The 20,614-nt window shown below is 44.0% G+C and overlaps 1 protein-coding gene across 17 annotated transcripts in view; it reads right to left on the bottom strand.

The window, feature by feature from the left end:
- Positions 1 to 805: 805 nt before the first annotated feature.
- CAMK2G (calcium/calmodulin dependent protein kinase II gamma) overlaps positions 806 to 20,614 on the bottom strand; it is a 119,044-nt gene continuing 99,235 nt past the window's right edge. For 3 of the 17 annotated variants that reach the window (XM_031505230.2, XM_031505224.2, XM_077784581.1), the window contains 8 exons: positions 16,827 to 16,895; positions 15,179 to 15,223; positions 14,480 to 14,528; positions 12,337 to 12,450; positions 8,022 to 8,097; positions 7,443 to 7,537; positions 6,160 to 6,388; positions 806 to 3,506 (listed from right to left, as the gene is read on the bottom strand). In XM_031505230.2, coding sequence (XP_031361090.1) covers positions 3,443 to 3,506; positions 6,160 to 6,388; positions 7,443 to 7,537; positions 8,022 to 8,097; positions 12,337 to 12,450; positions 14,480 to 14,528; positions 15,179 to 15,223; positions 16,827 to 16,895 — 741 coding nt within the window. In that variant the 3' untranslated portion in view covers positions 806 to 3,442. Of the gene's footprint in view, positions 3,507 to 6,142; positions 6,389 to 7,442; positions 7,538 to 8,021; positions 8,098 to 12,336; positions 12,451 to 14,479; positions 14,529 to 15,178; positions 15,224 to 16,826; positions 16,896 to 20,614 lie in introns of all 17 variants that reach the window. The other 14 variants (XM_021548901.3, XM_021548909.3, XM_031505225.2 and 11 more) reach the window with 7 other exon arrangements.

Here is a 20,614-nt window from a genome sequence, read left to right as displayed (position 1 = left end):
GCCTGCTAAGCGGAGGGGCGAAGTGCTGCTTAGAGCCCCTTTGCTGCAGCCAGTGCCAAAACCAGATGCAAAACCAGATGTTGTGTCCCCCGCACAACCACGGCAGGACCTGTGCCAGCCACAGGGCCAGTGGTAGCACAGGGGAGAAGCCCGGTGTCCCACACACCCGCGCCAGTGTGTGAGAAACGGCAAAGCAGCAGAGGCCTGAGTGGAACAAAGCCTACCTAATGGGGCATACGTGAAATGCTAACAACAAGAGGCAGTATAAAACCAAAACAAGTTAAATTCAGCAAACTTTTAACTTAAGAAATTATGCTTACACTGCTAGGCCTGACGAGTTCTGTGCCTCTGCAGGAACATCCCAGCTAGGACACAAAATACACTAGTTGACAAATAACTAAGTCACACAACTTGAGGTCAGCACGTTTACATCAGGCAAACCAAATAGCAAGATAGCTTCTCCTACAAGAAAAAGCTTAAATATTGGTGAGAAAAACAAAGACCAGGAAAGGAAGTAATACCATAGATTTGCCAAGGATCAGGCTATTGGGAACAAAAGCAGAATTTCCCTGTTATCCCTGGTCTGTCAGTGAAATGACATAAAGGTAATTTTAACAGGTTCTGTCATCCTTTTGTGTTTAATGCTAGTATTCTCCCCTCTCCCCTTTCAAGTATGGTACCACTTAACTTTTTAAACATTACATTTTTAAATTACACAGGAAAAAAATATCTCCTCTGTCAATGGATTCTTATCCCAGAAGTACCAATTTTGTATTGCTCAGGAGAATAATGTGACACTCCAAACTTTACACTGTTTAAATGTTATTTTATTAAATATCTTCGGTTCAAGGTTTCATTGTAACAAAGCTATGAAGGTTCTACCAACATTCAGACCAAACAAACAAACACTAGCTAACTTTATTTATTTCTATATCATGCAAAAATTCTGCATCAAATGCCTTCCATTTCCTGTTTAAAATGTGATATTTATAATATATATTATATAGATGCTTACATTAGCCCCATAAGAGAACATTAAGAATGCTAAAGGTGTACAGCTGTGTTTGATAATGGCCATACCAAGCTACGGTTCTCATTAACTTAAAAGGAAACAAACAAAAAAAAAAATTCTAAAGAGTTTGTCTCCAAGACTGTGCAAAAACAAAAAAACCAACAGTTCTGTTCTTTTAAAATTTTCTCTGAAAGATGCATATACTTTATATAGAGGGTTCTCTTTTTTAACTATTAATTATCAGGTAAAGAGACAAGGAAGATCAGACCAAAAGAAGGCATGCATAATGTTTTGTATTTATATTTTTTAAGTGGCATAACTGTAATCTGCTCTCTTTGTGGCTTAAAATTTTTTCTGAATGAAATATCAAGGCTTTTTACTTTTCCACTTCAGTCCCTGTCTTTAAAATGTTTTGAAATAATAAAATCTAGTGTTTGCCCCACCATAGATTCAATCCCTCCTCACTCCTCCCATAGGATAGCAAAGGGAGGAAGAAAAAGGTGTTTGCTCAAATAAACCTGGGAAGTGTGGATGGTCTTTTCCTTCATGAGTGGTTTGCTGATCTAATCCTGGTATGGGACAACACCTCTCCAATAAAGGGAGCAGAGCACTATCTGCTGCAAAGTGACAGCTCCACTTTGTGCAACAGCTTTTATTTTCTGCACTTTGTTGAATGAGGATTAAAATTCCAAATTGTCTTTCTTCTCTTCTATAGTCTTCTAAAAGATTGCCACACACTTAGTATGCTGTCATGGAAATAATTTTAACTCTTTCTAGAGATCCTAAAATTATTAGGGGTAAATAAGTTCAGGTAAAAGCCCATTCCAACTTCTGCAAGTGATGCCTTTCCCTTGGTCAAGACAAATCCCATCAGGTCTGCCAGAAAGGCCATTTTCTTCTTGGGGCTAGGCTCTCTCCTTGGTAAGGTCAACAAAACACTTCCATATCTCCCACCCAATGAATAAAGGAATTCAACTCCTTTTGCAGCAAAGAAAAGAAAGGAAGATGAATTGGCCCAAAGGACAAACATCAGATCACGTGTTCATTCCCTTTCCCCTCTGCTTCATGAGGTATCCTCTAACACCCAGAGGCAACATGGGGTGGGAGGTGGCCTGGATTCCTTCAGCTACAGCTTTTGAGGTTCTGATAGTTTTCTGCGTTACAACATCACTGTAAAAAATAGAAAAATTACCCAAATAAACACTAGGAAACATGACACTTACAAACATCAGATGGGTTAGTGGTGGGGAGAAGCACCTGGCTGGGGCTGCTGGCTCCCACTGCTATTTTAATGGAGACCAACAAATCATACAGGAGGCCAGGTAACCCCTTTAATTCTACGGGTGCATATATTTCAGTATAAAAAACACACGCTATTTATGCCTCATATAGGAGTGTATGTGCAAGTTTTCATGAAGAACATAACACTAAGTTTTTTGTCTGCTTCCTAAGGAACATGTGTTCTGCAGCACTGTGGATCCCAACTAGGCTACTAAAAAGAAAAAAAATAGAAAATCCCATACAAATACCCTCTTCCTCTAAAACCTCTGCTCTTAATGAAATGTTTTTTATTTTGTTAAATTAAATAAGCTGGCTTCAAAACTCCATGTTTTTCCAGGTAGTGGCTGTTTCTAAAACCAGTATCACTAAAGAGCGAGCTTCTATTCAAGTTAATTAATTGGGTTAATAATGGGTTACTTAAACTTAAACCCATTTTTAAATCCCTACTTCCATCTTTAGTTTTAAATCAACATTCCATTTTTTTTTATTTCTTAAAAAATAAAAAGGAAAAAAAAAGAAAAGTCTGTTTTGGGATCCAGCAGCCGAGCAACCAGGTCTCCATAGCGTTCTTGCTGTGCAGAAATCGAAGAAGAAACAGGCTGAAGTCAGACTGCTGGGCAACAGGAAGAGAAACACCTCCTCTCTCTTGAACCCCAGTCTTCACACTGGCTCCTCTGGGGTCTCCTTGCCACCTCTCACCGACTGTAGTTGCAGCACAGCCCGAATGTGGTATTAACTTCCACCATCGCTTTGCGGAGCACGGGTCAGCCATCCGCTGTTCAAGCTGCCTCCTTTCTTGCTCTCCCTCTCTCTCTCCTTCACTTTTGCTTTCCCCCTCACTTCATTTCTGAAAGATGTTCTGGCTGCTGCCACTTTCTTAGCCCTGGGGGAAGGGGCATGTTGGATAATCTGTCATTTATTTAGCATTATTCCTGTTTTTTTTATTATTTTATACAAACAACATGTCTTTTTTTAGATTTAAAAACACCTTCGTACAGCAGAAACAGACACGATGGATCCATGGAAAACAACAGAAAGGCAGTGCCCGGAGCATCAGATGCATGCAGGGTTTCGTGCATTTGGCTGCTGCCTGTTTGTAATTTGTATTTATTTTTTTAATGTCAAAACAGACATGACCGTTGCTGTCACTCAGGCACTCCAGAGCTGCTTGCTAAGAAGATATTGCCCTCCAGCTGAGTATCTCCACAAGTTGCTGCAGTCAGGAAGAGGTAGTGTCCACCCAGAAAAGAGAGGGGAGAACAGGATGGAAGATGGAAGGAAATAAAGCCATACATTAGCTGTACACAATTAAAAAAAGAAGTTTTCTACAGGCTAATTATTTGGTGTAGGTAGAACCCCCTAACACAAGACAAACTGGGGCTCATGAGGAGACCTCTAAAGGTAAGAGGCACTCACTTCCCCTTCCAGGTGGCTGAGAGTGCCAGTGAAAATTAACTAATTGCTAAAATGTATTACATGCTGCTTTGGAGCAGCCCTGATCCCACCCTCTCACAGCCATGACCCAGACGCTGAAGAAGTTTCCTAAGGAGTACTCAAAGGCTCTGGTCCTAAGGAACATTTTCTCCCTCACTTTCCATTGGCTTTTGCCTTGAACCGAAAGATAATTATATATTTCTTAGGGTTTTTATTTTTCTTCAGTAATTTTGTCTCTGAACTTACTTAATATTTAAACAAATGTATGAGCTTCTCTGCAGTTTTGTGAAATGGTAGCCCTAGTGACTGTTTTTAGCAAAGGCCCTTCCTAGTTAGCCCTCAGGTGCCAAATTACTGGATTTATCTTGATCAGTTTTAAGTCGGGTTTTTTCATTAAGTCTGAGGTCTGTTTAGCATTATCCTGTCATCAAAGTATAGCCAAACCCTTCTTTCTACCATTTCTACCAGTTTGCAAATCTTTGCACAATCTCTCTATAAATCTCCTTTCTTGGTTCCCACTCTCTCCTTAAACAGAAGTCCTCTGATTAACATCAAACTTCTTTTCTGGCTGCAGTTTTGTTTTGAGATGATTTACCCAGAACTGAATTCTGCCTTCCAGGTGAGAAAAAACCCCTAATTTCTATTTAAGCATTCTTAGTCACCCCATTCATTCTTCAGCCTTAGCTTTCACTGCACATGGGATAACACGACTCCAAAATGATTCAGTGCATTCAGATGGGGGCTGCCCACACTGACCTCATTTGTAATTGCTTGTGGGTATACCTCCTTCAGAACCCAGAAATGCATGCAAATACTCCAAGTTCTATTAGTTTACAGGGTATTTTTAAATATTGCTTTAACCAACATTTTATGGTTTGGAAATACCTTCTGCTCTGCAGTTTTCAGAAACCCTCCAGCACATACTTTTGGAGGGCTTCAGCATTTCCACAGCCAAGAAACATACCTCATCTGCAGCAGACTTTCCATTCCTAAATTTCCTCAGAAGTCCTAGGCATAGCCACTGAGCCATGCTGATCTGTAATTTAATAATTTATTCTGCATCTTTTTTTGGACAAACATCCAAATCCAGGACAGATGTCTCCCTCAACATTTCTGTGATGAAATCAGATCCAAGTTTTTTTTTGTTTTGTTTTGTTTTCCTTCAAAGGCTTTTTCCTTCTCATTACCTTATTCCCTGGAAATTCAGCTGATTTTCCAGCTCCCTTGAAAGCTTCCCTGCTTCTGGTGCCCCCAACTGGCTTCTGCTTTTCAAATTCCATCTGTGACCTCTGCAGCTTGCTTGTGATAGTTCACATTCCTTCTCAGCGCCTTCAGTAGGATTGAATACCTCACAACACATGACTACAAACTGCTCTTGGCTTAGTACCAAGTTGTTCACAGAACTAGGACTCAAGTAGCAACTATACTTGAGTAGTTCATCCTTAAATGCCCACATTAAAAAAAGATTGCCTCCTAGTTGAAAATATTTGTTGTGTTTGCATTTAAATATAAAATACTTAGTAAAAAGGTCCTAAGATTAGGAAACTTCGGGTTATAAAATGAACGTAATGTATATTTCAGCATAAACCAAAAGGATGCAGAAAGACTTTGTATATCTAATTAGAAGAGATCACTGAAGCAATAAACCAGAATGCCTTAATGCTGAAGAAATAAATGGATCTGATGTCCTTCAGGAGCAAGGAACAATAATTTCATTATGACATATTTTAGAGTCAAAGTTTCTTCAAATTATGAATTGTGGCAAGTTAATTGGGGGTATTTTAAATCCTCTGATATTACTACTTGTTTAGATTCCTTTCCCCTGAGTTTTCTCAATGTGGTACATTAAATAGCTTTTGCTCATCAGAAAATCAATGGTAAAATTTATATGAATAAACCCTTACCCCTTATGGCACAGAAATTATTCTGTATGGATTCTACAATATCCTTTATAGATGACATAATCATCAAAAAAGTCCTCTGAAATGATCCCCAGCATGGAAACGTAGATGTGAAAGGGGGCCAACCTGTGCACATCATGAGATACCCAGCATGGAAACGTAGATGTGAAAGGGGGCCAACCTGTGCACAGCATGAGATACTCTTCCTCTCTGCTCCAGATTAGCTGTTTGTCCAAGCACAGACCTGAGCACCTGGGAAGAAGCACAGCTGCTACAAGGGTACCTATGCCCAGGAACAGCTGTCTGGCACATGACTCTCATTCGTCAGGAGTGGCAGATAAACCTATTGATTCCAGAGAACAGGACTTAAAGGAACACCATCTACAAGCTGAAGTTTTCAGCCCTACAGACAACTAAATATGGTTCTCTCACAGCCAGCTAAACAGCCTTGAATGCTGAATTCCCACATACAGCAGGCTCAGCTCTGATGTACTCCTCCCCTGAGAATCCATACCCGTATTAGATCCTCACTGGAGAGGTGCTGCAGGAGCTCCAGAGCAGTGGTAGTGGACATTGAGCCACTTGCCATCTCGGCGGTGCCAGACACGGGTCTCCTCCGACTGCGTGGTGCGGGGCCGGCCTTGGCCGTCGATGTACTGCGTCAGGCGGATGTACGCGATGCAGGCGGCGTCCTCCCCGATGACGTGGACGTGGGGGTTCAGGATGGTCGTGTGGATTGGCTTGCTGTTCTTCGACAGTACTGGCAGGACATGCAAAACCATCAGGTTCATTTTACAACTAAGAAGGAACAGCATCCCATATTCTCCAACTTCTTCTATATTCTAATCACCCTCCACTGGATTCTGGAATACTACAAAAATTGCTCCTGCAATTTTTCAGGCAAAATCCAAGCAGTTCTTACCCCTATCACCTGTTGTCCTCCTTAGGAATTGCACACTTACTGCCAGGAATCCCCTGACCCCTTTGCCCCCACTGCCTCTGCTGCTGTGTCTTCAGTTATGGGGAAAGGTCTTTCACTTACAAAGTATTGTTGCAAAGGAGTCAGTAATCAGGAGATTTTTAAGCTAGGACACATTAAATATGAACAAACCTCAGAGAAGAGTTAAAATCACTCTATAATAGGCTGTTGAGAGAGACAAAGTCTCTGCATAGAGTACTACATACTGCCCATACTAAGGACCTTCATCTAACCCCCAAAATAAAACAGACTGAACAGCTCAGGATTTAAATTTCAATTATCTCATCCTGTGGAGACATCCAGGAAGGGAGACAAATCCCATAGTATAAATGATAGCATTTCTCCCAACTCTTTCCTGCCCCAGGCTGACAAGGTGACCCTTATATCTATGTAGACGTCTCATTAGGTGTTAGAGATCTGAAACCATCCAGGGAAACTCAAAGCAAAAGCGTCTTTATGCTTGGCCATTGTGTATGTTTACCCCAAACATACATCTTGCTTCCACCCAAATTTGATCATTTTTTCCATTTTCATATCAGTAAGTACAGTGAGTCAAACTTTTAAAGCCCCTGCAGTCTATGCCAGGTACAAAACATTTCCACCTGGCAGATTGTATGCCTAGAGTGAAGGCATGGGGTTTAGAATTGAAATTGTTGCTGAACAGGCATTTTGACAGAAAGGCTGCTGGCTTTTATGAATGCATCATAACCCAAGCACAATCAAGCTCCTTCTTATTCTGATAACCAGTAAAAACAAGGCCAATTTTTCCCCATAAATGTGACATAAATGAAGAGTAGAGAGAAAGGTGTTTGAGTTACCAAATCTACCCACTCACAGTTTTCAAAGTAAAACTTATGGAAATCCATTCCTTCAACCAGGTTCCCCAGTGCTTCAGGTTCAAATGAGGTCAAGCCAGGATCACAGATTTTTCTGCAAAGAAAAGCAGCATAGGTTTACAGTTTGCATTTGATTCCAAGCGCTATTCACACAGTGAAGTGCTGGTATGCCATTTGACTCACACCCTCTGTCCACCTAACTACATCTCCCTATTCCAAGAAGTTCCTGAAGACTCAGCCCTACTGTAACTCAAGGAGCCAACTAGATGACATTTCACATGAAATAAATTTCTAGGTTACCGACTTTCCTTTTATTCTCTTTCTGCTCTTCTTGTTGCCCTCCCCGTACTTTTCTTACAAACTCAAGATATTTTCCTGTTGTTGCTCCTGTTGCTGTTTGCTGCCTGACTTGATATTTATTTAGAGCTCTACTACTCCATCTCTTACTCCTAACTGATGTAGGCTAAGAAGGATAAAACCTTTTACCATCCCTGACTGCATGACAGCTCATACCCAGGTGTCAGAACATTACTTTCACACAAACTGATAAACAACCTGTCAGAAACATCTCTACTTACGTATAAGCCTCAAAATCTCCATTGTTGATGGCCTCTATCAGCTGCTCTGTTATCTTAATGATCTCTTGCTTACGCACTGTGAACAAGAAGAAAGAGCAATTTAGCTGTGCTGAAGAGTTCAGCAGGAGTATGAGGCTAGTGGGTGCTTCCTACAAGCAATTTGTAGAGCACCATTAGTCTAGATCTCATAGGATGCTGCTCCCTGCATTCTGGAGATATGCAGTTAAGACAGTCATCCACATGAGAGCAGGGGGGCAGTGGTATGAAAGGGAAATGGTGACCCCATAATGCACGGAGAAAGGAAATAAGGAGATAATTTTTTTCTTCTTCTTCTAGAAAGGTCTAAGGCACCAGAGGTGTCTCCTGAATGACAGCCAGAGCTGCTTCTGGGGAGTCTGACCAATGAATGCCAGTGGCCCTGCCCATGTGAAGTAATTGTCTGGCAGCTTAAGATGTGGAAAACCTTCACCACAGTAGCCATATAAAAATGACCACAGAGATCAAGCCAATTGGAAAGAGTCTCCCAACAACTTGCCTGTCACCATCATCAATACCTCAGCTATTGTGAATGCTGCAAACAAGCAACTGGGACATGTAGGGATGGCTTCTGCAAGCTAGAAAGATAATGGCAGCAGGATGGACAGGTTGGATGAGTGAGACCTAGTTATGTCTGAGAGTGCACTGCTCCTCAGGCACTTAGCTTCTGCCAATTCCTATGGCACAATTCTTTACAGCACTCTGACAGCATTGCCAGTAAGCCAGCCCAGCACACTGGACTTCAAGATGTATGAAGACAAGGGCTGTCTGTCTACTGTTGTTTGGCCCCCATGTGGCCAGCACCTCTGCACTCTCTTCTCTTAGTTCTCCACAGCAGATTGCCCAGGCCCCTTCCCCTCTGCAGCCTTCCATCATCCATGCTGGTCTCAAGAATCAATAATATTTACAAAGTTTCAATTAGGTCTGTTAAACCTATGTTAAATAGGTTTAACAGACCTAATGTTAAACCTATGTATTCTATAGAATAGAAACAAAATTCTATTCTATGACTACTATGTGCACCATACCTATGCCTGAGCCTATATGCACAACCTCACATTTCTTCAGCCTACCCCACAGCTGTAGGTAGACTCTTCTGCAGATTATACAGGCATTTAAGAGGTTCTCTAGCATTCTTTTCAATGTTATCAGATAATGTACAATTCCTACCACTAAAAGTACCATTCTTGTACCCTTCAGCATCTAAAATATAGGTGTCTGAAATGGAACCAGTCCCCTGACTGTTCTCCTTTTGGGCCCTGAAACAAATTAGGACTTCTGGGAAGTCTCACATAGGCATCTTAGATGCCTATCATTAGGGGGATGGTGTTTAAATCCAACCTACCACCTTTAGATGTTCAAGTCAGGGAAGCTGAATTCCATTCTGAATGCCAGAAGATGCTGCTCTAAACTGCTCTCCCCCTTGCCCATGCATATCATCCTGCCACTGGTAAGTGCAGCCAAAGAGCAACAAGATAATAATCTCACTGGCCATGAAAGTTGTCTGTACCCACTCTGGAAATTAGTTAAGAGAATTTTACCACTCAGTCAGCCTCAGAAACCCCTCAGACAGGGGACATCCGGCTCATAAAAATAGGGTGTCTGGTTTTACTATGCAGGCTACACTTCCACGTGTGAAAAGATGTACACAGGGAATGGGTCAAAACAATACAGTAGGCTATGTCTGTTGTGAAAAATGTCCTTACAAGCAAGTTGTCTGGGACTACTTTCACATGAAGGGCTACTAGTTGTACCTCGAAACCATGCACCACCAATGTCCAGAGGATGGAGTGCATGGGAAAGGCTGCATCTGGGATGAGTGAGGGAGTCTGCAGTCCACAGTCACGGTGTGCTGGCTCATCTTAAGGAAATTTGCATCCCCTTCCAAGGAGCCTTGATGCCTGAAGGACATCAGGGCCGTCCTTCAACACTGGTGCACCCCATCAGACTGTGCTGTCTCTTGGCTCTCACTACACGTGAGCTAGGACGGGCATACGGGAGGTGACCAGTCTGTCCGAAGGACAGAGAGCCTGCGGATGTCCAGGGGGCGGCATTCGCGCCTGCCGCTCCCGATGAATCCGCGGGTCCCCCAAACTGGCACGGCAGAGGCAGAGCGGGAGGCGACATGCACGGTCACCGAGCACGCCCGCGGCTGCTTCACCCTGCTTTGTGCGAGCCCAGGCGGCAGCCCCGCCGCAGCGGCCGCCGCCGGCCGGGGAGCGCTGCGGGCGCGCTCGGCGAGCGCCGCTCGCGGCCGGGCAGAGCCGGGCCCGGCTCCGTCCCCGCCGCGGGCCGGGCCGCGCGTGGCGCCCCCCGGCGGCCGCCGCCGCCGCCGCAGCCGGCTCCTGCGGCCGCGGGCCCGCCGGGACCGATGGCGGCAGCGCCGAGCGCTCGGCCCCGGCCCGGCTCGGACGGACGGGGTGAGGAGCAGGGGAGGAGAGAGGAGGGAACTTCACATCTAGGGTAACTAGCGTGAGTTGCACTATTCCGCTACTTCTACCCAGCTGCTAACTTACACGGTGCTCGGTTAAGTACAAAGGGAACTACTGGAGTTAGCAACGGCTCCGACCGAGCACGCTCTAACTCCAATGTCTGCCCTGGGCTGTCCCAGGCATGGAGCTTCTCTTCACAAGACTGTGTAGCTGCAAAACAAATGTAAGCGTTAAAATAATAAACAGACAAAAATTAGAAAGTAAAATAAAAACCAACCAAGAAGTACAGACACACACAGCCCCAGCCCCAGTCAGCACACAGACATATCCACATCCCAATAACTTCTACCTGCTCTCCTGCCTCTGTCACATCACTTGGGCCAGACACTGGCAGGGGCCACCTGCGCACTGGTGCAAAAAGCACAGCAGGAATTACACCAATGCTGGAGGAAGTTTGAGGGAGACCTAAAACAGTGGTCAGAGTAGTGACAGCAGCACAAGGGCAAGTACAAGATGGGGGTAAAGAAAGTAAGGATATCCAAATCACTGCAAATCTCAACTTGGAGGGAAGTGAAGTGGGAGAATACCAACCCACTTGGCAGAGAAGTGATTCGGCACTCCTCAGTGTACCAAGCAGGGCCTTGCTATGAGCAAGAGGAAGGAATTAATAAGATAGCAGTGATGGACAGCTCACAGCAAAAAAGACTTCAGAAGAGATCATTTCCCTTCCATTCTGGCTAGGCAAAACACCTTTCCAATTGCACCTTAAAAACCAGCAGTCTGGCATCCTTTGAGACACTTCAAAAACAAGTAACAGAGATGCTCCAACTGCTGTATCACATAGATACTGGTGCTGTGTGTAGAGAACCAGGGAAATACAACAGGAAGAGACAGAAGGGCACGCCTGATTCTTCCTTCCTAGACTGATCTGAACAGAATCAAATACTCCAGATGCTCCTAGCTCACACTAAAGATCCTTCTACTAGTGCTTTAAATTGTCAGGCAGCTAGTACAGTATGTCTGTGCAGGAGAAAGGCTGAGAATTCCACCTAGATTTTCTCCAACCTAATAGCTTTTTTCATATGCATTTTCAGAGTTTTTCAGCAGAAAAACTCTGCAGAGCTAGCAAGTTCAGGAGACATCATTCAGAACTCACCATAACTCATAGACTAACTATAGTACCAGCTAACTGAGCTAAAGGCAAACACACAAGGCAAAGCTCATGACAGACAAATGCTCTTCAGAGCCAACATTATCCCAGGATTTTCACTCAAACACCTGATAATGGATTCAAAAATGCTTTGGGATCTTTCAGGAGCCACAGCCTCCCTTTCAAAGCACCTAAGTCTGAAAATACTGGGTTTTGTTCCTTTGGTACTTCTGAGGACCATCCATAGCTAAGGTCCTGAGAAGTTCTGATAAGTGAGACTGAATTCAGTCTCCCCTCCATAAGCAGACCTGCACCACTAACCCCATTAACCACAAGGAAAAGTAAGAGATGCAGTGACTTGCCCAAGGAAACCCCAAAAGGCAGTGTCTCTGCAGAGAGCTCCACATCTCACACAGATGAAAGCAAGGGAATGAAATTAGCTAGGATAAGGTTCTGGGTTTTGGTGGTTTGTTTTATTTTCAGAAAGGGAAGGAAATGTTTGGAAAATTTCAGTGTGCAAAGGAGGGTATTTTGCAGGAAGGGAGATGATTTCTTTTTTTTTTGGAACACTGGAAATGGAAAATCAACATTTTGGAAGGAAGTTGAGGAAAGGAAAAATCTTAGGTGAGGAGAAATGAGAAGGGTGGAGGAAGGGGTGAGAAAAAGATGCTGTGAAGCACTGCACCCCTGGACTTACTGGCTGAGAAACAGAGAGAAAGCTGGGACTGCATGGACTCAGTCTGTGTTTTGCTCTCACTGTGCCTCCGTCCTTCAAGCACTGAGCTGCCGTCCCCGGTGGAGAGAGGGGGAGCTAGCATGGCAGGGAATTAAAACACAAACACAAACAAAACACGCAAGTTCAGTAAATAAAAAAAGAGAAAGCAAATAGGAGAACATTAAAGAAACCACAATGCTGGGCACAAAACATGCAGGAGTATCCTCCAGGGCAAAGCCAAGTAGACAGCTCGACAACATGAACCTGCTGTGCAATTTAGAATGACACAAGGGCAGGGGGGCGGAGGAAGAACGAAGACACACACTGCCTTTAGCCCCACCACACTGGAAACAACATATCCCTGAGGCAACTGTCACTGATGGATAAAGATAACGTCTCCTACAGCACAGCAGAACTGATCTGTGCATCCTGGTGTCTATTTAAAACAAGAAGTTTTAAAGAAGTGGGCAGAGGAACTGTACAGGCACTTCCTTTTTCCGAGAGTCACGGCTATAACAGAACGCTGAGAACTTCAACACTCCCAAACCTTTTGATCTACTTAGTTTTGCTCAAGTGCTTGCTTATCTTAAAATGTGGAAGAGCAGGAATGGAAAAAGAACACTGGTGAACACAGCTACACTTAAAACTGGAGGACTAAAATTACCAGAGCTGGCCATAGCACAAACCACTACTGTGCAAACTCTTTCCCTCCCAATCACCATTCAAATGCTCCCTTCTATTAAAATTGTAACAAAATTTTCTAACCTCTGCCAAAAAACCCAAAACACAGTTTTGATCTGTAGCAATGTCGCCCTACACAACTCTGTACACTGACCAGCTGCATTCCTTCCTCCCCACCTTCTATTCCAGTCCTAGACTTTTCCTTGCAACATTTGTATTCCTGACTTACAACACTCATCAGCTCAGCTAGCTCAACCATGGGACCCCTCCAAAATAAAAGTACACAGGAGACAATACCCATTTTGGATGGCTATCCAGCAGAGATGATAAATCAAATTTATTACTGCACTACAAAATCCATCCAGTTCCTGTCCCTCAAAGCAGGTTCTTAAACCACGGCTTACTCTTGGGCAAAAAGGTAGGAGCTAAAAGACTGTCCTGTAATGAGGCCAGATCTCATCTGAAACAATCTGTATTGCAGAGCTCATTCACTCACATGTGTTTCTGCTCCCCATGATTCCTCAGAAGAGAAGCCAACAGGTTGTGACAAGCCATGGGAAAAGCATCAGGAACTACCCCACTGGCAGCGGTGACATTGCTGCTACATCACAGGGTCAGCACTGATTTTTCCCTGGCTATGTAAGTCAAATGAACTAGAGGGAGAATGCGAATACCTCTGCTTCAAAATGCAAGTTATTAACACATTTTTCCCCGAATGCAAACTACTGTCATCCATCTCAAACTTGTTTATTCAGGAAAAAGTCTGCTCCTCCTTCATTGGGGGGGGGGTTAGGCAAAAGATAGCTGCTCAAACAACACAAGCAGATATGGAACTTGGAGCTCCTTAATTTAAAGAGTTTTACAAGTACACAATATTTATGATATGGTCACTGAAAGGCATGGTATCTCTTCTCAGCCTCTTCCTCTATTGATATCTCAGTCAAGGACAACAGGCTGAGAATGATCTTCATCTTAGAAAAAAAATAGACCCAAAGAGAAAAATAACAAGGGAAGTCTTTGCATGTCACAATAGATATTCCCAGAAAGGGGTGAAAAGGGAGACTGAGTGGTAACAGAGAGGTTTCAACTCTCTGTAATCTACAGGGAAGCACAAAAACACAAGCAGAGTTCAAACCTCTAGGGACTGGTAGGGTATTTTTCATACCTAGAAATGGACTGGAAATGAACAGATTATGATATGTGCAAGAAAAGAATTCCAACTCTGAGACAAAAACAAATTAGCTCAGTGTTTATATACCACAGAGGCCAAGTCAGATGGTTCTCCAATGCTCGGTCCCACTGTGACAGGAATGACAGCGTCATGGCGAATTTATGAGCTGAGTCAGACACAGAAATCTGGGAAGCTAGTTCAAGGCAATGATTGAATCTCTAGAATCCCTTGCCTACACTTAATTGTATTAGAAATTACAGGCAAAATACCTACCTTTCAGATCCTCATCTTCAGTTGTGGTGTTACAGCTCTCTGTGGAACCCTGCATGGCAGAACAGAGCATTACCAACCATCAGCAGTTGGGAGAATGAGCAAATAGTTTGATTTCTTTGTGAAGAAAGATGGGGAAAAGCACAAAAATGTTGGCAAGGATGGAAGGGAGAGGATGATACAAGGAAGATTTGAATGTAAGCAGGCCAAATACAAAGCATAATGTAACAGCATCTCTGCTCAGCTTTTACATGTTCGAGCTCTTAACCCAGAACTTTTACAAGTGTGAAAGTTACCAAGCTCTGTCAAATTAAATCTAATGAGAGTTGCTTCTCTTTGGAAGAATAGCCACAAGAAGCTAAAGAAGGGCTGCTAGGCTTTCTCAGAGGAAGTGTCCATTTGCAGAAGGAAAAAAAAAATTATTAAGTGCCTATATCTCCTCTTCCATCCCACATATGAAAGAGAGTGCTGGTTATACACCACAATAGGAAAGATGTGTTACTATCTGAACAAGTAGTTGTCTTTATTCAGCCTCTTTCAGAGATCCACAGCCATATAGCACAACCCTCCTAGTCTATTGTCAGCAGTATTCAGGAGAATGCTACAAACCAGACATTGGAAAGGTAGAAACTGAATTAAGACACATGAAGACAAGAACAAGAGAGAAGCACAGGTTTTTCTGGCAACACTCCCATCCCTTACCTTTATGCCATCTGTAGCATTATGGACAACAGTTGTTTGAGGCTCCTAGGAAAGGATGGAAGAATCATTAAACTCTAGTTCCAAAGAATTCTGTAATTCACTTTCACTCCCCAGCAAGTGGAGAAAAGGTGACTGACATTAAAAAAAGTCAAATCAAATCACAAACTCCAAACAGCACACGTGTGCCTGCGTGCGTGCGCACACACTTCCTGCACAGGTTTCATTAAAAGAGAGGCTGCACTAAAAGCTACAGTCACAAGGAGACAAAGCCCCCAGCTTCCCTGCAACTGCCCCTAATTCCCAATTCGCTCCCAGTGAACCAGGCTGGCACAGACACCAGGGGGCAACCAAGCAGCCCGTCTGCACCTCTGCAGCCCTTCATGAGGTAAGGACCCCTCAGCAGCATCCTCACTGGAAAATGCTTCAGGAGAGGGGGAAGAAAGGATAATACTGGGCTGGGGCCTTTGTCTCCCAGTTTTTTGGAAAGATTGCTGGGTATTTTACCCTAAAAAGGGGACATTCATAATTTCCATAATAAAAATGGGGTGAACCAGACCACCTCAATGCCTCTCAGAGAGGAGTTGCTAAGGAACTGTGAAAAAAGGCACATTTTTCTAAAAGTCTCTGAAATTAGCTCCAATTTCAATAACAACCATATTTAATAATTTAGAAAGGATCTCTCAATATCAAAAACATAATGAAAAAGCTAGTGAAAGGAAAGCAGAAAATTATGAAGTGTCCCAAGAATTCTTCATTCTACAACAAAAAAACCCCAACACCAAATCCCACCTTCCCATGCCCCAAAAACACCAAATCCAACTCTCCAGAGACAGACAACAAAGAGCAGCTACCGGGCCTATGGGTGCTAACTAGCTCCTGCACTCATCCTTTCATTACCAGGACAAGACTTCAGGATCCTGCTCCATCTCCTCCCACTGCTGCTGCTCTTGCTGGGTGGCTCTGCAAGGGCAGCAGGGATGGTGCTGGGCAGTGCTGTACACTCACCCATCTGCCTCTGCCACCCGCTGCAGTGCTGCCTGATCTTCCACGGCTACTGAGGCAGGCCACACACCCAAGCTGTGCTGTTCAATGTTCTTGGCACTGGCACTGAACTGGCACTACAGAGCTTGAACACAGGCCAAACAGAAAGTGGCAGCCCAGCAAGTCAGTGAGCTGCAGGAGGATCAGCTACTCAACTGGGCAGGCCAAATAGGCCAGCAAAGGATTCTTCTAAAAACCCTTTGTCTGCCCTTTATTATCTAGTGTCCTGAAGCCCGCCCTCCATTTCCTGAGCATTGGAGAGTGGGTGGAGCTTGACACTCTCTTCTTCAAAACCATCCTCCCCAAAGCCAGCAGGAACAGTTGAACGGGACACACGCAGAACTATACAGGGGTGGCACACGGGGAAATCCAGGCAAGCTGCAATCCCCACATCCAACCACAGCTCTGCTCAGCAACCCCATCCCAAAGCCTGTGAGGCTGTGATCAGACCCCACAGCAGCACAGGGACACAGACAGAACGAAGCCAAAACAAAGCTGAAACAGGGTGCCACAAGCAGCACTTGGGAAGGGGTTTGGGAGGAGAACGGGAGAGGACAGAATAAAAATTAAACCAAACAGGAAAAAAAATAGCATTTGGGGAAGATACCATGGACGTCTGCACTGGGGGTGTTTCTTTTGCAGTGCTTACTATACTGGTTTTGTTGTTGCTCTGTGGCTGAGACAGAAAAACATGGTTTTAGTTCTCATGCTGGGCAGCAGAGGCAGCAAGAAAATGACAGTATTGTTTCAACCCCAACCATCTCCTCAGACCCGACCCTCCCCACAGGCTCAATCACCAAGAAGGGGGAGGAAGGAGGAGTGCTGCCCCAGTTGCTGGACATCATCCTTCCCCCAGAGGCAACAGAAGTTGTAAGGTATGTACCAAAATTCTGGACTGCTAGAGCTATAAGGAAGGAAACAGAAGGCAAAAAGGCAGCAGCCAAAGGGGTGGGGAGAATCCTCCAATGAGCACTAACAAAAAATATCTGGTGAAGGAAAATGAGACATGGCAGCTGTCCTGAGAGAAAGAGACTACAGAAGTGAGAGACACGCAGTAGTCATAGTCTCAAACAAATGGGAGTCAAGTCTGAGGTGTCCCAAAGTATACAGAAACATTATGTGATATTGCTGAGAGCTCCAGGGAATCTACTGAGCCAAGTAAAAATGTGGTCAGCCCTAGAAAAGGTAGAGAAAAGGTAATGTGTGATATGTTGTATCCCTGCTGTGACCTGAACAAAGAGACTTTCAGGACCACAATATTGAAAGGAATGGGACTGGGACATAAGGAAAAAGTCATACAGTTCCACAAGAATAAAGTTCTCTGGATGGTGCCCAGCAGCTTTTCATCTTTCCCCTCTTCTGACTCTCCTGTAGCTGTGGTAGAAAAATAAAATCTCCATTTCCTGCATTCATACAGCACAACAGTGAGGCCATCACCAGCTTGCTGAAAAGAATCATCCCATTGAGTCATGTATGTCAGGAATGAGCCAAGTCTATGTTTGTAGGAAGCCAAACTTTTCCATAAGTACAGGGTTCCTAGCCCACAAATCCAGCCCACCTGTGACCCCCACACAGGTCTACATCTCTTCCTGATAGGCACCAGCAGCAAGGTCAAAATTGTCTCTGAGGAGCCTCAGTCACACTCCTTATTCTACAGGTCAGGGCACCAGGGGAGCTCACAGTGGTGTGTCCTCGTTGCAGTGGCTCTCTATCTCACTCAGGGAGTGCAAACTCATACTGAAAAACATCAGGCCCTCATCACCACACCACAAACAACACAAAGAATGGAGACGTCAAATGCTAGAAAACATCTGCCAAAGGTATAATTTTGTCAACCAGTGACAGATCTTATAAGACCGAGAATTAAAAAACACCTACTAACAATTTGTCTTTTCTTCACAAGCAACAGGTCTTGGCTTAACTATCCCTTTTGGAGAGGGATAGGGGAGAAACAAAAGAGGAAGATGCGGCAGGTGGAGGGGGAGGAAGTAGAAGAGAGAGAGGCAGAAATGAACTCTTTAGAAGTCTGGGAAAAAACCCCAAACATTTACACTCAAACTCTAACCTAAGAAAGGAGAAATACCATAGAAATTATGGTTTGCTGCCTCTTTCTATACATCTCTGCATTATCCTAAGACTCTGGCCTTCCAAGAGTTTTGTTTTATGCATGTATTTCCAGCCTGATGGCAGAAGAGATGACAAGTCACTGTGGATGTCGAAGAGGAGCAGATCAACCTGAAAAAGTTAATCCCAAGCTATTTTGTGGCACAAACACAAACTTCTGACAATGGTCCACCTTTCCACACAGCACTGAGGCTCTTGTACTTCTTCAGAAACAGTGATCCTAATGCAGAGATCTATCTTCCAAACATCTTCCAGTGAGAGGAAGGTAACCCATTTTTCTTAGCTCACTGGGATAAGAAAATAAAATTAGCACGGAAGACGCTATACAAAAATAATTAGGCTTTATACCTAAGGCCAAATGGGGAAAAAAACCCAACAAAACAACCAAAACCTAAACAAACATCCACTGTTCCAAATAAAAAGTTGACAACAGCCTGTTAGGAGTGTTATGTTGCCTTATAAAGTGCAAACCCCCACATACTCAAAGCACACAGCCCACCTTCCACTCTGCACTGAGCACCCAGCTCACCCACCATATTCTTCCCCAGCCAGTGGGCTGAAGAAGACCCAGTATCATGTTTGCTAGTCCAGAATTCTTTAGCATTTTACTACAGGATGCTATCCCACAGAAATTAGAGGCAGCTTAGCCTGCATGTTTTTCATAGTTCTTTCTCAGGTGAAGGAAGGTATCTGACATATTGAGCTTCCTGCACACACATCATGTGGCCATCTAACCAAGTGCTATTCCCTGGAAGAAGCTGGCCTTTCCTTCCCAGAGGTGCAGGCAGCACAGCCAACTCTTATCCCTCCCTCCCCGCTGCTGCCAGCCAACATCAGTCACTGGCCAGGGTACAGTCCTTGGTAATTCTGTACAACTCAAGCTCAAAGAGGTCCATTCACCTAAAAAGGTGCTAGGCCCTTCTTAGGATCTGTAACACGATTCGTTTTGGCACAGCAGTTGGTAACATTTCCTGAGCTTGACAAGAGACAGACAGACAGACAGGCACGAGCAACACAGAGGGTGCAAGAGAAAGAAAACAGACCAGTGCTCATATTGTAGGGACACACACATGTAGCCAGCTAAGAGAAAGTAACTACCAACAACACATGGGCTGTCTCTGTTTTCGGCCACTTTCACTACTTCCATGTTTCCAGAGGCTGATGCTTACATGGTTTACATATCCCAGCTGCTTTAAAACAATATGCAAAGGGAATTTAAATATTGCTGGCAGTGGGAAGTGGGCAAAAAGAAGGGCAAGAAAGGCAAAGCAAACTTCTGCCCCGCATAAAGGCAGGGCTGGTGAAAAGTTAGTCACTCACTTCATATTTTCAAAGCAGTACTTTGGGATTGCTTTTTTTGTGGGTTTTTTTTACACAGTTTTAAGGTGTCATTGAAGGCAGAAGAGGAGAAATATCTTCCAGGCAGTAATGCAAAAACAATTATTCTGCTGTCTTGGTACTGCAACATTCCCACTTCTATCTGAAATGGGAGAAATAGCTTCTGTTATTTTTCTGTGCACAGGAATACAATAACTAATTATTGTCCTTTGGTTACTGTTCATATCTTGCTGTTGAAGTGTGTCATTGGGCTGTGTATGACTTCTGACAATATGACACTGGCCAATTTCCTCTTTGGACCCTTGAGAGTGGATTTGACTACTTTTAAAATAAATTCTATAGATGTCAAACACCTTGATGGATGAAAAAGGAAATGAACATGGGGGGCAGTTACTGGGTATTTGGTCATGCTGGGATACATAAACAAGATGAGGACAAAAGGAAGTTGTAGATTATAATGGCTCTGACAAACTTTTTCAGTAAGTATGCTATAAAAAGAAGTGACTGGCAGCTCTGAGCTGCCCAGTGGTGCTGTACCCACACATTTCATCTGAACAGTGGAGCCCCGTAAGTCTCTGCCACATCTGGAGTGACTCCCAGTTTGTTCTACACTGCAAGACTCCTATCAAGGATGACGGCACCAACACCAGGTAAAGCACCTGTTCCTCTTTTTGGCACCTCTGCAACAGAATGACAAAGCCTCATGTCTAGGCAAGGCACACACTTGCTCTGCTGAGCCCAGGAGAAGCACTGTCTTTTTTCATTTCACACTCAGAGCAGGCAAAGTCAATCTGAGTTGCCATCAGCTGGATTTTCTGCACAAAATGGGAGCTGTACGTGGCCAGAGGATCACAGAGCCCTTCTGGTGAGGACATGGACCCCTGAGTGCACCCTGATCCCCCCCGCCACCCCCTTGCACGGACATGCTATGTA

The sequence above is a fragment of the Lonchura striata genome, chromosome 7, assembly GCF_046129695.1.
Source record: "Lonchura striata isolate bLonStr1 chromosome 7, bLonStr1.mat, whole genome shotgun sequence".
Lineage (NCBI taxonomy): Eukaryota > Metazoa > Chordata > Aves > Passeriformes > Estrildidae > Lonchura > Lonchura striata.
The sequence above is the reverse complement of the archived record's forward strand: the minus strand, read 5'-3'. Positions and strand labels throughout refer to the sequence as shown.